The following is a 20,427-nucleotide window of genomic DNA, read 5'->3' on the forward strand; positions in this document are numbered from 1 at the left end:
GCGCAGGGCGAGATGGAAAGGACCCGGCGTGGCTCCGGTTCGCGGACACCAGGAGCATCTGTGAGCGGGAGACCCCGGGCACGCAGGCGGGCGCGGGACAGTCTCTGAAGGCCGGGCAGGGAGCCCCACTGCAGCTCGCTGGGGAAAGGCTCAGCTCAGGGAGGGGCCAACGGGAAGCCCCCGAGGGCGACTGTCTCAGACCCTCCTCGCTCCCCTCCCTCAGTGCCCAAGTCCCAAGTAAACTCCACAAACTTCCTTAGGGCAGAGAAAGTCTGAGTCGCAGCCCGGACTCCTGATTTCAAAATCAGACGACCCGCTCTCCCTCTGTGAGAAGGCGAGGTGCCCACGGAGACCCCCAGGCCCCCTGGACCACTGCAGACACCAGGGGGCAGTGGGATGTGCTGCTGCTGCTCAGGACTGGGGACGGCTTCTGGGGAGCCCCTGACCCCCGCAATGCTCAAGTGTCAAGTCTGGTGCTCAATTTTCTTTTCTTTTCAAGATGGATATATTTACACATATAAGAACTGGGGTACAGGCCAGAGGGTCAAGGGGTGAGCGGATCCCCAGAGACAGAGTGGGGAGCAGAACAGGCAGATGGACTCAAACTCACTGCTGAGGGGAGCAGTAGGGAGACGGGGGGTGGGGTCTGCTGGCCGGGGAGCGACCCAGGCTGCAGTGGCTGGTGACAGCTTCCCAGTGCCGGACTTAGCCTGTTGTGTCCCCAGGGAGGCCCCTGTGACACGAGTCAGGGTGCTGGAAGCATATCGGGTCCTGGCCACAGGGATGCCCGTGGCCCTGTATCCACAGCCGAGTCTCCCTGCGTGGACACTGCGCTCCCAGGCTGAGCCGCGGGAAGCCAGTCGTGACCTGCGTGGGCGACACCGCACACTGCTGACCCCGCCCCCCACAGGAGTCAGCACATGGTCACTACAACGCTCCCAGAGGTCCGGTACGGACATTCCGGCGAGGCCTCGGCTGCCGCACCGGTGGGGACGCTGATGTGCCCGGGCCCTGTGCAGGGGCCGAGCTGACTTTCTGCTCCCAGAGTTTTAATCCCCCGTTCACCCCAATTCCAGCCCAGCCCCCTGGGGACACTGAGGAGCTGGCGTCGTGCAGTTGAACTGGCTGGAGGGTCGCCGCCGGGGATGGCTCGTGGGTGCTGAGGAGACCCAGAGGCAGACGGGCCGGTCCCCCTCGGGGCCCGGGCCCCTCACTGAGACCCAGGGATGTCCATGGGGGGACAGCTGAGGGCCAGCTTGTGGGCGCCTCTTGCTGAGCTCTGGTCCTCCTGCCTGGGCGGTCAGGGGAAGGGCTCGCCCTGCTGCCCTCAGCCATCACGCTGACCGGCCGACCCTGGGCATCTCCGTGTCACCCCCCTGCTGCGCCAAGTCTCCTCTCAGCCAAGTGTCTCAGCTGAATGCTGGGGGACGTCACCACGGATGGGTCCTGGAGGGGCCCGGATGGGGTCTGAGGAGCCCCTGCCGCCCACCCTCGCATGGAAAAGCTGAGGAGGGGGTGACCGTCCCCTCAGGAAGATGGGGTCACCAACACATCCCCACCCTCCATGGAGAAGGGCCCTCAGTTGGGGGCCCTGGGGCACTGGGAACCTCTGGGGAGGTGGCGACCCCGTGAGAGCGACCTGGCCTGCCCCACACCCTGCTGCTCTGCCCTGTCCTGGCCGTCCGGCTGCTGTGTCAGAGCCGTCCCTGGCCCCATGGGGCTCCGGGCCCCTGGCTTTCCCGCCACAGGGAGCCATGGCCCAGGAAGTCAGCGGGAGGGTGCGAGCTGGAGAAGGTGAACCCCAAATCACGTCTCAGGGTGACTCTGGCGCGTGGTGTGAGCCAGGCCTGAGGAGGTGGCGTAGGGCAGGCGTGGGAGCGACCAAGAATACCACAGGGCAGGCCAGGGCAGGGCAGGGCAGAACCCCCTGGTTGAGCATTAACCCAAGGATCAAGTGCTCAAGGACACTCAGTCTCGGGTTCCTTGGAAGCCGGGCGTGGCCTAGGGGTGCTGGGAGGTGGCAGGAGCTGAGATTCTCCAGCCAGAGTCTCCTCGTGGGGCCCCCCTTGCCTTGGCGTGACGAGGCGGCTCCCCGTTCTGTGCGAGGCCGAGTCCCGCTGTGAAGCCCCTCAGAGCACGAGTCTCCAAGTTGGGCCTGAGCCTCAGGGGTCCCCAGAACCCAATGACAACAGTCTCCGGGGTCCCCCTCCATCCACCCAAGCTGAGACTTTCGAATCTGACAGGACTTCCTGGTGGTCTCATGGCTGCTGAAACTTCCCAAAATGCTGAGGAAAAACTTGAAATATCGGCCTCTAATAGTACAAACTTGGTAGAGCTTTGGGGACGCTATCCCCTGCCCGGGGAACGGCTCAGCTGAACCTTCTCCACATCACAGAACGGGGCCCAGGCACCCTCTAGAGCGAACCCCAACACCGTGGGGCTCAGGCGGTCAAGGTGGAAGTCACGGCCACGCAGGAGATGAGCCCCCCCACCAGCCCGGCTCTACCGTGGCCCCGGGGCCACCGGACACCCCGCGCAGAGCTTCTCTGAGGTCGCCGTGATGCGCTAGCGGGCAGGCGTCCAGCGCAGCCGTGGCCAGCTCCTCCCCTCGCTTCACCGCCTCCTCCTGTGTCTGAGACACGAGCAGGAGGCCGCGGCCACGAGCTGTCTGTGCTACGTCCTGTGAGGAGGCAGGAGGACCGTGGGTAACTGCGTCCACTCTGTCAGGAACACGAGCTGACCAGCTCCTTTCACCTCCAGGCGACACGCGGGCCGGGCACCTTGGCGCCGTGCCCGCGTTAGCTCCGGGCAGTGAGAGGCGCCCAGGCGGCCGCCGGCTGCCTGGCAGGGCTCCTGCCTCGTGCGACCTGCGTGAGTGCGTGGGCACCGGGTGGCCCCGAGGCTCCTTTTCGCCCGAGAACAGGCGGTGAGCCCCGCCCGGGTGGCTCACAGCCACCCAGCGCCTGGGCGGGGGCTGGGGCCCAGACCAGAGCCACCTACAGAGGACGCCCCAGGGCTCCCGTGTCATCAGACCAGCCCTCCCAGCCACTGAGCCGGGCCACGACTGCAGGCCTTTTGCAGACGCGCGTGGCGGTGACAGACTTCGGTCATGTATGCGCATGGGACAGCTGCTCGCTGACTCCACCAGGAAGAGAAATGGATTTATTTATTTATTATTATTCTTTAAAATAATAATATTTATTTATTTATGCATACAGAAGTGGGGTACAGGCAGAGGTGCAGGGGTGCGAGAGGATTCACCAGCATCAGAGTGGGGACCAGAACGGGCAGATCAAGGAGGTGCACTGCTGAGGGGAGCAGCGGGGACACGGGAGAGGTCCGCGCGCCCCGTGGGTCACCTCCAGGCTGGGGATCGAATTTGCACTGAAGCGGCTGCGGCCAGCTTGCAGGGCTGCACCTTAACCCGCTGGGCCACCAGGAGGGCCCGAAATGGATTTTATAGAAAGAAAAAATGTTTCCATCTGCAAGACAAACTATGTGCGATTAAGCAGCTTGTGTTGAAAATCCATATGAAAATGGAGATATGATTTCTTCAAATCCTAATAAAACAAAGAAGAATGTTGGTGTTGCTAAACAGCAACGTACCTGTGGTGTTTCCTTCTAACCTAGTATCAAATATATCAGAGTTGTGGGGTTTATTTAAGGAGATGATCAGAGAGGAATGCATTGCAAGAAAAATTTCAAGAATAAAATGATTTGATTCTCATTTTAGAAAGCTTGAAAGTACATCAAGGTACATCAAAGTAAAGCGAAGCTGGTGACAACGAACATAACGAATCGATAAAGACAGGATTGAAGCTGTTGGACTGCATGTCTAAGTCCTGCCATGTTTTTACTGAAAACAGTGGAAATAGACAACCACTAATTGAATTTTAAGAAGAAAGAGAAACTTGGACAAATGACTTCATCAAATGACCAGAGGAGATGACCAGTGCGATGCATGAAGACAGCAAATGAGCCTGAAGCGTCAGGGCCAGGAGCGATGAGGGGACGGGCCTCCCGGGCAGAAGGCGCAGTGGGTGCTACACAAGGCCGTAAGTTTGCTGTATGGTGTAACAAACACAACCAACAATTCAGAAATATTCGAGACAGGTCAGACTGCCTTTCTTCACATTCATTCAGCATTTGGTATCATGATGTTATTGATCAGTCAGCGTCTGGCATCCACGGGGAGAAAGAGGGGCCCGTCAGCAATATCGGGGTAATAACATCACAAGAAAGGAAACTGTTGGGGACCAAGACCAGGACTTTGCCTCCTATGCACAAAACAACACTTGATTGGAACTTAGGGTAAATATCCCGGTTGAGAAAACAGCACACCTGAATCCCTTCCCCCACTTCTTTTCCCTTCCAGCTCAGCAAGTTCCAGCGCCTGAGATAGGTTTTATCTCTGGCTCCCGAGATGAGATGAGATAAGTGTCGACTCCCTTAAGATGACGACGGCCCCCTCCCCTCAAACCCATTGGCCTTTAAGACATTAGACAACCAGACCACCCCCTGCCCGTACCTGCTGTGCCGCCCTCAGGTATATATATGACTGTTGTAAGAATAAAGGACGCTCGCACGTGTCTCCGTCTTTGCCTTCTTCCTCGCGCTGTCCCTGGGACTCTACCCCCTCGCCATGCTGGTCAAGGCCCGCCACAAGGTCAAGGCTCTGCCTTCTCCTTTCGTTGACCCTGGGACCCCAATCCTCGGCCTTGCTGGTCAAGGCCCCTCACACTGAACAGATTACAAATTGAAGCTAAAAAATTTAATCTGGGCCCTCCCTGGTGGCGCAGCAGATTAAAGCACAGCACGAAGGAGCTGAAGTCACTTCCGCATGAGTTCGATCCCCGCCTGCCCCGGAGGTGACCACAGGGCGCGGCAGACCTCTCCTGACCCCCCCGCTGCTCCCCTCAGCAGTGTGCTTCATCAGTCAGCCTGTTCTGCTCCCCACTGTGTCTCTGGTGAAGCCTCTCACTGCCCCTGCACCTCTGGCCTGTACCCCAGTTCTGTGTGCATAAAGAAATAAATCTTAAAAACAGTTTAATCCATATAAATAAAAGAATAAATGTGGAACAATTTTCGTAATGTGAGAAATGAAAGTATTTCAAACAACTGAAATAGAGGAGGGAGGAGACTCATAAATCTGACTATAGAAAATTCTAAGGTATAACATGAAACAAAAACACCATGGACAAGGTAACACACAAACTGGGGAAAGTTTTTTACCAATTCCTACCAAGGACACTTTATTTCCCTGCTATTCAAGACTGTCGGGGACCACCCCCGATCACAGATTATTGGGGGGCAGAACAGGCAGGGTCCAAAGGTGGGAGCAGTGTTGGTCAGCGGAGATTCCTAAAGGGAAAAAGGGGAGCAGGTGCGAGGAAGACGTGGAGTCGGAGTTGGGTGCAAGTCTTCCTGCTCATCTTTTTGCAGGTCTTTATTTATACTGTTTTGCAAGAGTTAGTTACAATAATGCAGCTGGAAAGTTAATAAGAAATCAGCATAAAAGTTCTAAAGGAAGAGGGGAACAGTGCATCTTCTTCCTTCCACTTTATGGCACACTAGACTATCCATCTTTGTGATAGCTTTCATGTAAACGGATGTTTAACTTCAAAGGATCAGGGCCTGGGAAAGGATGAGCTGGTAGCAAGGGATTTAGGAGTCCTAGGGAAGGAATAAATTGTGTTAGCATAGTCGTCAGTGAGAGTCTAAAGAAAAGCTAATGGTTAACTTAAGGCTAGCAGAGAGTAGCTAGTGTTTGTTTTAGGAAAAGGTTAATTAAGACTAGCAGAGAGTAGTCAGTGATTGTTTTAGGAAAGGAGTAAATTAAGAGGAAGTCACATAGTTATGCATTAAGCAAAACCTGTTTTGATAATGTTAGGAAATTGCCCATGGGTCCTGTCCTTATGCCCTGGGAGTTATCTAAGATTTGCTTTTTGTCAAAAGACCAAGGAAGCTTTCCAAGAGTCCTGATGCTTTGATGCTCCGGGTCTTATCTCTTATCTGCCAGAGTCTTATCTCAGGAGCTTGCCTTTTGTTTCCAGACAAAGGAATTTCCTGCCCAGGAGCAGCTCAGCTTGTACTTTGCCCAGGCCAGGTAGCCAATTTAGAGCTAAGGCAATCCAGTTACAAACTGATGTTGCTACAATATTTTTGATATTATGATTATACAAAAAAAGGGAGATCACAACATAAATCAGCAGTGGAAACTCTGATTTTTCAGAGCGTTCCCATCCGCCCGGAATTTGTCAGTGGACAGAAGTTGCACAGCTTGTGTCAAAGACATTTCCCAATGAGAGAAATGGAGAGGGCCAAGCAGCAAGAGACAGTTGAGACACGTGATGAGCAGCTCAAAGGAACAAGAAGCACAAATGCCCCTTGAAGTGTAAAAAGATGCCAAGATTCACACAAAATAGAGAAAAATAAACAAGCCAGTGTGAGCGGGACAGTTGAGTATGCTGAACTGCATCACACGAGATACTACTTCACCTACAGGCGAGCGACCGTTCCAGAGTCTCAGAGTCTCGGCGGTACCCGTGGCAGGTGCGTTCCGGCGAGGGCCTGGGCAGCCAGGCTCACCCGAGACGGTCCCCGAGGCCCCAAGTCTGAGTCGGAGAACCTCACAGTATCCAGCAAAAGAGCAAGTACTTTCCTGTGGCGGGTCAATCCCGGGATTTACCCCAAAGGTAAACTACAAATGCAAAGGAAAATCGCGCCATGCCCGGTCCCTGCATCCCCGCCATAGTAACAAATGACCAAACCAGGTCATCGCAAGGGACACGCCCTGTGCCCTGGAGGAGACCAGCTGGCAGGGCAGGAGAAGCTGCTCTGATCACCGGGTGGGCCAGGGCCTGGCGCGGGGAGCCAGGCAGAGCCCCCCGCTCTTAGGCGAGGATGTTCCAACAGAAGACCAGGATGTCTAACAGGGCAGGTTCCAGACATGGCGGCGTGCGGGCAGTGAAACGCATCCCGGGGAGGGGGACTAGCACTGCGGTCCAGATTTTTTCAATCAACTTAGATTTTGTTCATTTGATCTTTCAACCACATGCGCAGGTGATATAACTGCACCGCAAGCGTCAACTACAAATACTAGTACAGTCAGAAGCAAATGAGACCGGCCAGCTTAGTTGTGCTGTGGATGTACCACGAGCAGAGCTGGTTGAGAGGCCTGAGGCCAGCGACTTCACTGTCCACTCAGAGGGCAGTGCCCGAGACCCCACCGGAGGAGCTGGGAGAGACACCTCAGTGCTGTGGAGGCTGCTGCAGCGGTGAGAGTGTCCGTGCGCGAGAAAGTGCGTGAGTGTGCATGTGTGCATGTGTGCGCCTCTGTGAGCACATGAGTGTGAGTGAGCTGTTGAAGGCCAAGCCGCCTGCAGGGGCAGCAGCCCAGGGAGTGGCCCCGCGGGGCCAGAGGCATCAGTCTCTGACCACTTTGTCTTGGACAGCTTGTGGGCAGCTCCCAGCAGGGGCTGGAGTCTGAGCCTGTGCAGTGCAGCCCCACCCAGACATGCACGGAGCCCCAGGGCCCCCCACTCCAGACCCCCACGGAGCCCCAGGGCCCCCCCAGTCCAGACCCCCACGGAGCCCCAGGGCCCCCCAGTCCAGACCCCCACGGAGCCCCAGGGCCCCCCAGTCCAGACCCCCACGGAGCCCCAGGGCCCCCCAGTCCAGACCCCCGGGGCCTGCAGCATGCTGGGACTTGAGGGACAGCAGCAGGACACCCTTGGGCATGGCTGCCCATTCCTAAGAAAGTCCCAGATAGAAACAGGGCGGGGTTCCTACACCCCTGGAGCCTCAGACGCGGCCGCCGCCTCCCTGAGACCTGAGGGCCGTGGGTGGGGCAGCGGTTAACGGACCCTGCGCAGGTGTCTGCCCCAGAGTCTCACTCGCCCTACTCCTGGGGTCTTTGCCCTGCACCGCACCCCCACCCACCGGGAGAGCCCCGGCCGCCTCCGGCTCCACCCCGCGGTCGCCGCAGCGTGGACCGACCCGGTGCCCTTGTTACAGGGCAGCCCAGAGTGGACTGGGCCGCCTGTCTGTGGGCCTCACCTGCGTGCTCACAATTCAGTTATACTGCAGGCGCACACAAAAGGGTCAATAATGGGTTTGTTTACAAAAGGGGGAAGGAATAGGAAACAACACAGGGAAAGAGAGCAGGATACAGTCACTGCAATACCTCACCGCTTGGCTGACTGAGGCCACCGAGTCACCGGGTCAGGAGAGCTGCTTGCCGAGCCAGAGCAAGCAGATGCAACCGGCCCTATTTATCCCCCAATGTCCCAGAATTCCTGCTAGCTCCGCCCTTGGGTCCTAGCAGTTCTCTCCCTGGTGCTGCTGGGAGTTGTAGTTTCCAATCACTGGAGTAGGGGTGGAGTCCACAAGACTTTGCAGAGTTCCTTTAGGACATCCTTCCCCTTAGCAATTTCCCCCTTTTGATTTCATACCACCTTATCTATGGTGGCACAGGTCACAGGGTGCAGTCTGCATAGACAGTCTCGGTAACACTCCCAGTCTCTGTAAGGTTTCCAGCATATGCAAAAGAAGCAGCAGTCACCAGCAATGTTCATGAATGCACAGGATGATGCTCATTACTGTAAAATAGTCCATCATGTAGGTGAAGAGAAAAAAATGTTGCAATATATGTATATCAAAATAAAAGAAACAAGCAAAAATGTTCAAAAACTGGTTTAACTTCTGTAAAAACAAGTTCTCTCAACCTTGATCCCAACTTAATCTAATAATGTATAACATATTTACAAATTCAAGCTAACATTTAACCATGTTTCTATTTTTGCATAAAATCACAGGGTAGACTAACCGAAGAACAATTTTTAGATGCCCGTGTTGGAACAGTCCATAGTATCGGAGCGAACAGTCGATGTCCAGTCGATGTAGGCTTCAGGAACAACATCAGTTCCGGCAGATTCCACCTGGGGTCACCTCTTCTCGAGGTTACCAGGGCTCAATATTGTCCAGCCCAGGTTGTCCAGGCCTTCCAACGGAGGCAAGCTTCCTCACCTTCTTTGGAGGCCCCTGGAACCCTACAAACAAAGCAGCAGATGATCATCTTCTTTGTTCAGCCCTGTCTGAAGTACCTGGAGAATGCCACGCAAAGCCACTGAAGCACACTGCCAATTTCTATAGTTTACGCTACAAAATACCCTGTTGAAGTTACGCAAAAACAGACTCGTGAGTAGTAAAAACTATTACTACAGTTTTTATACTGTGTTGGTATTAGGGGAGAGAAGAAATAGAAACAAAAGTCAGCTCTGTTGAGAAAAAAAAGGAATACTATTGTAGATTTTGGGCAGTCAAAGCAAAAAAAAAACCTTTGAATTAAATAAACAAAACCAAAAATATCGTTAGTATTTCAAACTAAACTTAGTAGTATCACTGTATTTGGTTCTTGCGGAAAATGTTTTCCAATATCAAAAGTTCAATCAATTAGAATCTGTTGAGAGCTGTTACTGGAAACAAAAAGTTTTCGTTTTCTTTAGAAACAATTTCTGCAAATACCAGAGTATCGAATTTCTTCAGAAACAATTTCTGCAAACACTAGACTATCGAATATAGTATGGCAAAACAATGATCAACATTCAGAATTTACATATATATCAGATCCATACCAATTTTTTCCCCAGAAACAATTTCTGCAAATACCAGACTAATATAATATGAAAAGATAATGATCAACAGTTACAATTTACATACATATAAAAAATACCTTTTTTTACATGTTTTAGAAAAACAAGGCTAACAGTTGTGTTCATGTGCAAGGTTTACCTTTTCCCACGCGACAATGCTCCTTCCCAGTGTTACTGTGGTATGTATACCAAATTAGACCAATTGATCTGAATGCTTTTCCCAGGGGGAAAAGGAGAAATTTTGTGGAGCGTCTCAGGAGCTCTACTGAGGTTCCACAAAACTTCCTTCAGTGAACCAAATGACAAACTAGCAAATTTCAGCTCAACTTGGAATTCGGGGAAGCTTTGTCACAAATATGAAGAAGAAAAAAAAATAATAGCAAAGACAATCTCATTTCGGGAAAGCTCCGCCTCAGTTCAGGAAAACAACTGTTGACATTCAGTCCACAGTCATGCAGTTTCCCTATTTTCCTTATTTTCTAACTAGAGACTTCTTCCCCCCCGAAACCTTAGTTATTCCAAACCTCAATTTGGGTGACATTATGAACCTCAAATAAGAGAAAAAAAAATATATATATACAAACATACATACCAATACCTGTTTTGTCTTTTTTTCAAACAAATTAGTTACTGTAAAGATTACAGTTTCGTTTGTTTGTTTATAATAGCAGTAGGCACCATCCAGACCAACTCAGAACACCTCGAGGCCAAGGCAATGAAACACAAGTAATAGACAAACAGACATTCAACATCTAGACACAGACAGTATTCTCGGTTATGCTACGTGGAATCATATGGAACTGCAGTTTTACTAATATAGGCCAGAAATGATCTAAAAAACAAACATAAATAGGAGGGAAAAAATTACAAAAAAAAAATATCAAAAACAAGACTGAAGGCCTTATTATGTAGTAAAATCATTTTTTAAAAATACTGCTAACATAATTGCATGATGTCATAGTAATATTCCTAAATGTTTTCAAAGGAAAAAGAATAGTTAGAGCATATCTGTCATCTCAGGGTCCTTCAGAAAGAGTATTTTGAAGTATACTGCTACAGAGCTGGGAAAGATGAAAAGTTCTACCATTAAAGTTTTTTTTTCTTTTACATAAATACTTCAGGTCTTTCATAAGTTCACAAGAAGGGTATTTCTTTTTTTTTTTTTTTGTATGGTATATTTATTTTTAGTTGTTATCCTTGTAATTTTTTTATAATATAATATAGTTTATTTTTACATCATTTTGTACATTTTTTTTCCATCTCAATTGTAATCCCCGTGGATTTCCCATCACCAAGTCACCCATGTGCCATCACCATAATCCCGTGCACTTCCCTCCCCACCCCCCATTTTTGATCCCATTCCCCACTCCACCCCCACAAAATGTCTCTGGTCTATGGTTGTTCATTATTTTTGTTATTTTCTCGCCTGGTCCATTATACTCCTGCTATGAGTGAAACCATCCGGTATTTTTCTTTCTCTTTCTGGCTTATCTCACCAGCATGATCCCTTCCAGCTCCATCCAAGTTGCTGCAAAAGGCCTGTATTTCTGTTATTTGGTTGCTGAGTCATATTCCATGTGTACATGGACCACAAGAAGGGTTTGTCAATGGGCCATTCTGCATCTCGTGGAGCCTCTGGGCTCCCTATTCTTCATCTGAGTCTCCGGTGTACACCATCATTTGTCTCCTTCCCTCGGTAGTCATCTCTTGATCTCCGGTATCCTGCTTGTATCCCTTCCTCTCTGCTCTGAGTCTCTGCTCTGAGCCATCATCTGTCTCCTTTCCTCCTCCTTCCTCAGCTCTGGTTCCCGTGTGCTCTGCCTGTATTTTCTCCTGTCATCTCTGCGTGAATCACAGTGACCTTCCTCCTTGTCTCCTGTCACTATAACGTCTCCTGTTGACCTGTAGTCTGGGACATTCATGCTTCCAGTGTCCCTCGCCCTTGCAGTGGGCACACGGATTCCTTCCTAGAGGCTCACGTCTCATGAGTCCACCTGCCATTCTGCTATTGTTACCCTGAAACCCTGTTCTATGTTGCCTCTGTACAAAAACAGTCGCAGGTTTAGTTCTCTTTTCCTCTGGGTTGTTACACACTCTAAATGCCAGGTCTGCTAGCTGGGATGGACTCCTCTCTGTAATTCCATCCACCTTTGTGAATTTCCCCCTGATGTCTGGGGCACTATGGGTAATGAACGCCATAGTGATCAGAGGAGCATTTTCTGGGGCATCAGGATTTATATCCGTGTGTCTGGCATATGTTTGGATAATCCACTTAAGGAACTCTGATGGATCCTCATTGACCCTCTGCTCAAGCTGCAGAATTTTATTACAATTCCTTTGCTTGGGAATCCCTTGCTGCAGCCCTACCAATAAACATTTTTTATAGAGCTCCATCATACCCATATCACCTTCATTGGGGTCCCAGCTGGCATCTACCATTGGGATAGCCACATCTGGTTCTGGGGATTCTATATCCTGTTGGTGAAGGCGGTCAGCTTCCTCCCTGGCTTTCTTAAAAACCATCCTTTGCTCATCGGAAGCCAATAAAGTTGGTAACATTGACTGGATATCTGCCCAATTAGGTCCGTGAGGGAGAAAGATGGAGGCAAATAAGTTCGCCATCCTCTTAGGGTGCTGCCTGTAAGAAGGACCAGAGCTCCTCCAGTTTAGGAGTCTGCTGTGCGAAAGGGTTGGTGACCAGAAGTACCCAGCGGGCTGTCCTTGTGCCTTTAAACCGCCCACTGCCATAGCCCCGGCCCTGTTGTTGAAGGCCACAGCGCCCCCCAACACCCCCCCCCGCCCCCTCCCTGACCAGGCTTCACGAGGCTCCCGCCTGCCTCGCTATAAACTCACTCAGGCTGCGGCCCCCCCAATTCACCCTTGCGTCAAGAGGATCACGTGCGTCCTGACGGACTCCGGAAATCTAGATCAGCGCCACGTCCTCCCCTCCTCCGAGTGGCCGCCCAGCGGCTCCACCATGCGCGCGTGGGCCGGGCGGGCGAGAGCAGGACGCACGGGCTGAGCTCCCGCAGGTGGTGGTCAGGGTCTCCTGGGTGTCAGCGAGCCCCGGGGTGAAGCCCCGCTCCCGCCCCTCCCGGGACGCTGCCCTGTGGATCACAGCATTGGCATGAGGGTGAGACCCCAACGCCGTCCTCCCAGCAGCGTTTCCGGGGTGCTTTCCCCGCTCCTCTTTCCCCAGAGTGCGGTCCGCACGCTCAGCCGCGGTCAGGGAGGGCCTGAGGCCGCACCTTGGTAAGTTCACAGGAAACAGGCAAATGATTCCATCTATGCCAGCCCTTCTTTTCTCTAGCTTGTGCCCGCGGGTAGGAAGTCGCCGAGGCCGGGGCTTCACAGTCTCCTGGCTGGCCTCCGCTTCTCCTCTGGCTTCCTCTCACCGGCCTCTTCTGCTCTGTGGGGAAAGCAGTCGAATCTGTTCCTCCTTTTCCCTTTTGAATCATACATGTTCTCAGCTAGAACAGACTCAGCTGTTTTCTCAAGATCTCAAGTTGAGGGATGTGGGGGAAACAGGCAGTTCTCTCTAGGGAAGCGCCCGCGGACCCCAGCTGAGGGACTAGGGGAGCCCGAGCCTCGGGGTGTGAGCCCTCTCTGGGCTGGGCTCTGTGCTCCAGCGAGGGAGGGGGTTTTCTCAAGCTGAAGAAATAAAAACAAATTTAATGTCATTTAAAAAATAACTCTTGGCCCTCCCTGGTGGCGTAGCGGGTTAAAGCACAGCACTGAGAAGCTAAAGCCACTTCCGCATGAGTTCGATCCCCGCCTGCCCCGGAGGTGACCACAGGGCGCAGCTGACCTCTCCTGACCCGCCCGCTGCTCCCGTCGACCTGCCTGTTCTGCTCCCCACTCTGTCTCTGGTGAAGCCTCTCGCCACCCCTGAGCCTCTGGCCTGTACCCCAGTTCTGTATGCACAAATAAACAAATCTTTAAAAAAAAATAATAAAAAACTCTTATTCAGGAAGGGCGACGGGGCCTCTCGTGGCCCACAGCGGCAAAGTGGGGTGAGCGCTGGCCTCTGACAGCACCCCCGGCTGCCCCTCCCCGGTCCCCCCGGCCAGTCGTGTGTCTCCTAGAAACCGGACTGCGGCTGACGCCCTGACCGTCCGGGCCTGCAGAGGGGCCACGGGAGAGCTTCCCTGAGGGCAGGAGCCGGGGTTCAGGAGCTGCCCAGGGGCTGGGCCGGGACCCGGAGACCCCACAGCCGGCCCAGACCCCGCCCTGCTCCCTGTCCCAGAGCGCGGAGAGGGAGCCTGACCGCTGGCCCTGTGCGCCGAGGAGCCCTGACGCCCCAACCGCCGGGGCTGCGGCAGAGGAGGACGTGACCCGCACCCCACTGGGCCCCCAGAATTCTCATGGGCGGTAGCAGAGGGTGCTCGTAGACACGGCCCCCCAAAGGACCCCTTGGGCCTGTGGGGTTGTTGTGGAGGCCACCCTGGGGGCAGCAGCCGCGGGGGGGGGGGTCGGGGGTCGGGGAGGGGAAGCTGGCCGAGACTACCAGGGTGAGAGGCCTCCCAGGCTGCTGCGCTCAGGTCGCCCGGCAGGGGGCAGCACAGGCCTGAGGGTGGGCGCCAGAGGGAGGACTCCGGACTCGGGGTTCCAGGGTCTCCTCTCCCCGGCTGCAGGTCCAGACAGTGACCAAGCGACAGGGGCCGGCCGGTTGCTCCCAGCCTGAGAGTGAACTTTCCTGCATTTTGCTCAAACACAGCTGCAAAGCGAACTCAGGTGGGGAAACTGCACGTAAAATCGCGCCACTGAAATGGCGGCGCTGGATGGCCCCCACCCCTTTCTAGACAAACAGCTGGAGAGGGGGTCTTGGCAGAGTTTCTGGAGCCCCCAGACCCCGGGACGACTCAGGACAAGCTGCCACCAGGCGGTCAGGACTCAGAGGGTGTCGGGGAGGGCGTGTCCAGGGAAGCTGCTGCAGGTCAGGGCACTGGGGAGAGCTTGAATGAGGGCTTTGGGCTGCAGGGCCCCCAAACGGTGCTCTGAGAGGAATGTCAGCCTTACAAATACTGTGCCCCCCCTTCCCCCGTTACAGGACAACCCAATGGGGCAGCCTGACCTGGGTCCTCACCTGTGCGCTTAAGATTCTACTGCAGACACACGCAGAGGTCGATAGTGGGTTTATTTACAAGAGAAATGAGTAACTCAGGGAGGGAGAGAGAGAAGTCGGTGAATGCGTCCCACCGGTTCCGTGACCTGGAACCCCAATAGCATGCTGGGAGCTGGTGAGAGCCAAGAGACCAGTGACCAACCCCGAGGCCAAGAGACCCCGGACCCCACAAGTCCAGTTTTATATCCCAACCCGGCTGCTTAACTCCATCCTCAGGTCCCAGCGGCTTCTCTCTGGTGATGCTGGGATTTGTAGTTCCAGTGTCCAGGGTGGGGCCAGTCTACACAGCCTATATCTGAAGAGTTCGTTCAGCATAGCCTTTCCCCTCAAACCCGGCAAGCCCTGTCTCCAGGCTGTGGACTACACTGTGTATAACAGGCAGATGAAGAAGTGAACACATTTCATGGAGGAGACACAGGCCTCCTGCCTGCTCCCTGCCCCCCCCAATCCAAGTTTTCCCAGAAGCCAAGTGAAATGAGAGACCCAGGGCATGTGAGGGGAGGAGCGAGAAAGAAAATGCCAGTTTAAGACACAGCGTGGGGTGCATTTCCTCTTGCTGTCACACACAGATGACAGGAAGTGGCTAGGGGGGTGTGTAGTGTGTGTGTTTGGGGGTAGGAGGCAGGACCTCGGCTTCTTTGAACTCACTACATTTTGTATTTTCATTTTAGAGCAATGTAAGATTGTACATAGCTTTATAGCATCGTTAGAGTGAAAACTCATTCTTAAAAATGGCATGAAACAAGGAGCAGAACTGTGCACCTGTGGCTCGGGGATGCAAGAACGACAGAGAGGAAACATCCCAGATCACACATTCGTGCCAGCCCCGAGCCAGGCGCTTCCCAGGAGAAAAAGCTCCAAACCCGCTGTAAGCCCCTTTCAGGATTTGTGAGTAAGCTGTGCTCTCCTGAGTTATGTGCGTCCGGGACGGTGCGTCACACACACACACTCCTACGCACACAGACACTCTCACACATGCACTCACACAGAGACGCGCGCACAGACACACTCTGTTGGAAGGATCTGGAGCATCACACCCCCAGCGGGCCCCTTACTGCTTAGACTACAGCTCCCAGCACCTTCTTTCAGCAAAAGGCCCCTGGGACTCCCCAGAAGTGATTGAGCGCTGGGACAGGAGAGACACAGTGATGACCCAGAGCATCTCACTGGGTTTTTTTTTTTTAATATAATAGTTTATTTTTATATCATTTTGTACCTTTTTTCATCTCAGCTGCAATCCCCATGGACTTCCCTTCACCAGATCACCCATGTGCCATCACCATAGTCCAGTGCACTCCCTTCTCCCTACCATTTTTGATCCCATTCCCCACTTCACCCCTGTGAAATGTTTCTGGTCTATAGCTGTTCATCATTATTATTATTTTCTCACCTGGTCCTTTATACTCCTGCTATGAGTGAAACCATCTGGTATTTTTCTTTTTCTTTCTGGCTTATTTCGCTAAGCATGATCCTTTCCAGCTCCATCCATGTTGCTGCAAAAGACATGTGTTTCTCTTTTTTGATTGCTGAGTAATATTCCATTGTGTATATGTACCACATCTTTTAAATCCAGTCATCCACTTTTGGGCATTTGGGTTGCTTCCATGTCTTTCCAATAGATATGGGGGTGCAGGCATCTTTTTGAATCAGTGTTTTTGTGTCTTTTGGGTAGATACCTAGGAATGGGATTGCTAGGTCATATGGAAGCTCCATTTTTAGCAGTTTGAGAAACATCTAAACAGTTTTCCATAGTGGTTGTACCAGTTTGCATTCCCACAGCAGTGCAGGAGAGTTCCTTTTTCTTAACATCCTCGCCAGCATTTGTTGTTGCTAGTTGTTTGAAGATGTGCCGTTCTCACAGGTGTGAGGTGGTATCTCATTGTGGTTTTATTTTGCATCTCCCTTATTACAAGTGATGTTGAACATTTTTTTCATATGCTTGTTGGCCACCTGCATTTCCTCTTTGGAGAAGTGTCTTTTTAGCTCTTCTGTCCATTTTTTTGATGGGGTTGTTTATTTTTGTTGAGTTTCATCAGTTCTTTGTATATCTTTATGATCAATCCTTTATCGCTAGTTTTATGTGAGAAAATTTTTTCCCAATCAGTGCAGTGTCTGTTTGTTTTTTGTAATGTCTCTTTTGCTGTACAGAGCTCTTTAACTTGATGTCGTCCCATCTATTTACCCTTGGCTTCACTATCATTGCATTGGGTGCTCTATTTTCAAAGATGATACTGAAGTGTATGTCATGTTTGGCCCATCTTTGCTTCCAGGTATTTTATGGTTTCTGTTCTTATGTCTAGGTCTTTAATCCACTTCAAGTTGATTTTTGTGTAAGGTGCAAGGTAGTGATTTAGTTTCATTTTTTTGCATGTAGCTTCCCAGTTTTCCCAGCACCATTTGCTGAACAAACTTTCATTGTTCCATTGTATCTTTGCTCCTTTGTCAAAGATTAGCTGCCCATAAACCTGTGGGTTTATATCTGGGTTTTCTATTCAAATCCACTGGTCTGTGTGTCTGTTCTTGTTCCAGTACCATGCAGTTTTGATTATTATGGCTTTGTAGTATAGCTTGAAGTTTGGGATTGTGATGCCTCTGTTCTCTTTCTTTTTAGTCATGAGAGTTTTGTCTATTTGAGGTCTTTTGTGGTTCCATAGGAATCTCATCAGTATTTGCTCTATTTCTTTAAAGAAAGTCATTGAGACTTTTATAGGGATAGCGTTAAATCTGTATATTGCTTTTGGTACCATGGCCATTTGATGATGTTAGTTCTCCCGATCCATGAGCAGGGGATGTCTTTCCATTTCATGGTGTCTTCTTGAATTTCTTTTAAAAGTGTTTTATAATTTTCTTTGTATAGGTCTTTTACCTCTTTTGTTAGGTTGATTCCCAGTTATTTGATTCTTTTTGTTTTAATTGAAAAGTGAATTTTTAAAAAATTTCTGCTTCTGGAGTATAATGGACCAGGCGAGAAAGTAACAAAAATAATGAACAACCATATACCAGAGACATTTTGCGGGGATGGAATGGGGAATGGGATCAAAAACGGGGGGGTGGGAGGGTGGGGAGGGAAGTGCACAGGCTTTTGGTGATGGGAAACCCGCGGGGATTACAATTGGGATGGAAAAAAAATGTACAAAATGATGTAAAAATAAACTGTTATAAAAAAAAATTCTGCTTCTTTTGATTGGCTGTTTGTGTATAGGAAGGCCACTGACTTTCTGTGTGGATTGCATATCTGTCTGTTCCCCTGTCCACCCAACTACCCACCCACCTACTCACACACTAACCCACTCACATACCTACCTACCTGCCCACCTACTGAGAGACAACTGACCGTCCAGGCCCCTGTTCTCCAGGGAGTCCTGACTCATAGTCAGGCAGGGGTGAAGGACAACCTGGTGGGGACAACAGAGGGGACAGTGACAGCCTGCGGCCGCAGAGGGCGCTGTGAGCAGAGTGCAGGAGGCCGGGGACAGGGACAGCAGACACAGCTGCCCTGAGCCTGAACTGTGACCCAGGTGAGAGGGAGTGTAGGTGGGGGTGGCTGGGTTCAACCAGAGGCCCCAGCGAGGCCAGCGTGGGGTCACCAACCACTTCTCAGGTCCTGATGATAAAAAAAACATGCCCTGCTAGTGTGTCCACACTTGATATCAGACTCAACGGTTTCTCCAGAAAATGAGTCATTGAAAGTGCAAGTCCAGAAAGAACCAGCTGAGCCAGACCTGTGGGTCCCTCCGGCCCAGACTCTGCTCAGCAGCCTCTCAGGGCTCAGCCGGGCTGGCCTCTCCTGCCGCGGCCGCCCGGGGCGGCGCCCAGGGCCCAGAGTCGGGGAGGCCCTGTGGGGAGCAGGGGGGCTGATGGCCCACGCAGGGGCGAGGGGCCCACAGCCACGGGCTCCCCGAGCCGGAGGGGTCAGGCGCTCGGAGGAAAAGTGGAAGCCGGACGTCCACGCGTGTGCGCCTGCGTGCGCCTGTGTGTGTCTGCGTGCGCCTGCGTGTGTGTGCACCTGTGTGCGTGTGTGTGGTGTGTGTGTGCGTGTGTGTGTGTGAGCAGGGCGTAGTCTAATCCACGGCGACCAGCAGCCGCAGGGACAAGAGGAGACTGCCGGCTGGCTGGAGCTGTGAGGCAGCCGCGGCTCAGTGCACACAGCTCTCACCCCGCCTCACACCTCTCAGCCTCTGGGGGTGCCTCGCGGGAGCAGCTGCTTTGGGGGTGGGAGAGCCTCAGAGTCCTGGGGTTGCTGAGAAGCCTCGAGGGACAGCCCAGGGGGACACCCCAAGGCAAGGGCGGCTGCTGCCGACTTAGGCCCCTCAGGGGTGGGGTAGGCACTGGGGTGCGCTGGGTGGGGAGGCCCTTTGGGGCGTAGCCAGGGCGGGGACCAGGGGCCACTGCCCGGGGCGCCACAGTGCTGCTGGTCAGGGGATCATCTCCACGCTGAGCTAACTGTCCGCTCACTCCCCTTGGCGAGAGCCCTGACCACTCTGGGCAGGGAACTCTGGGCAGGAGCAACAGGCCCAGGAGCAAGGAGGGCCGGGACCCCCCAGTCAGAGGCTCGGAGCTCCTGGTCCGTCCTGATTAGGCGGCTTTGGGGTCAGGGGGCTCTCTGCAGCCCCCAGTCTCACGGGGTGCCACATGTGCCTCTGCGGATAGGCCCCCCGGGGGCAGCGCCCTGCACCTGGCCTGGGGGAGGCGCCGCCCTCTCCTGCCCGGATTCGGGGGGCTCTGTCAGAGCATCTGTGGCCCCGTGAGGCTCCGGGCCCCTGGCTTTCCCGCCACAGGGATCCATGGCCCAGGAAGTCAGCGGGAGGGTGCGAGCTGGAGAAGGTGAACCCCAAATCATGTCTCAGTGCGACTCTGGCGCGTGGTGAGGAGGTGGCATAGAGCAGGCGTGGGAGCGAGTGAGATTAAACACAGAGCAGGTCAGGGCAGAACACCCCGGTTGAGCATTAACCCAACGATCAGGTGTTGCAAGGACACTCAGTCTAGGGCTCCTTGGAAGCTGGACGTGGCGTGTCGGGTGTCAGGAGGTGGGGGCGGGAGGTGCTGAATGTGCTGAGATTCTCCAGCCCAGACGCTTATGGGGTCCCCCTCCCTTGGCGTGATGAAGCAGCTCCCCCTGTTCTGTGTGAGGCCCAGAGTCCCACTGTGAAGCCCCTCAGAGTGCGAGTCTCCAAGTCGGGCCTGAGCATCGGGGTCCCCGGAACCTGGTGGCAACACAGATGCTGGCCCCCCCCGCCGAGGGCAGAACAGCAAGGAGGGTGAGCGCGTCCCTCACTCAGGAGCCGGGGCAGGGGCAAGCCCAGCCCTGCGCCAGCCGCAGACTCCGAATCCTCAGGCCCCAGGGCCTGTGGCAGGGCCGGATCCAGCAGGCAGGGGATGCTGCAGGCGGTGGCGAGCACGGACCGCAGGAGGGAGCAGAAGACAGGGACACGGAGCCCCGGCGGCCGCCTGTCCCTCAGCCTGCTCACAGCCGGGGGTGGCCCCAGAGAGCTGTCTCTGCCCTGGCCCGAGCGTCCTCTGCCCACCTGTGCCCACGCAGGTGTCCTGCCCACCCCGTCTCCCTCCGCAGGGCGGCGGCCTCCTCCTGCCTGACCTGCTCCCACCAGGGCTGCTCCGCACTGACCCTCAGCGAGGCCGCTCTCCACGGCC

General features: G+C 53.4%; 1 protein-coding gene across 1 annotated transcript in view; it reads right to left on the minus strand.

Annotated features, from left to right (window-relative positions):
* LOC101634734 overlaps window positions 1–20,427 on the minus strand; it is a 44,673-nt gene that overhangs the window by 20,813 nt on the left and 3,433 nt on the right. The window contains exon 3 of the mRNA XM_004694367.2: window positions 2,507–2,680. Coding sequence (XP_004694424.2) covers window positions 2,507–2,680 — 174 coding nt within the window. The remainder of the gene's footprint in view (window positions 1–2,506; window positions 2,681–20,427) is intronic.

The sequence above is a fragment of the Condylura cristata genome, unplaced genomic scaffold, assembly GCF_000260355.1.
Source record: "Condylura cristata isolate star-nosed mole 26May11 unplaced genomic scaffold, ConCri1.0 scaffold00042, whole genome shotgun sequence".
Lineage (NCBI taxonomy): Eukaryota > Metazoa > Chordata > Mammalia > Eulipotyphla > Talpidae > Condylura > Condylura cristata.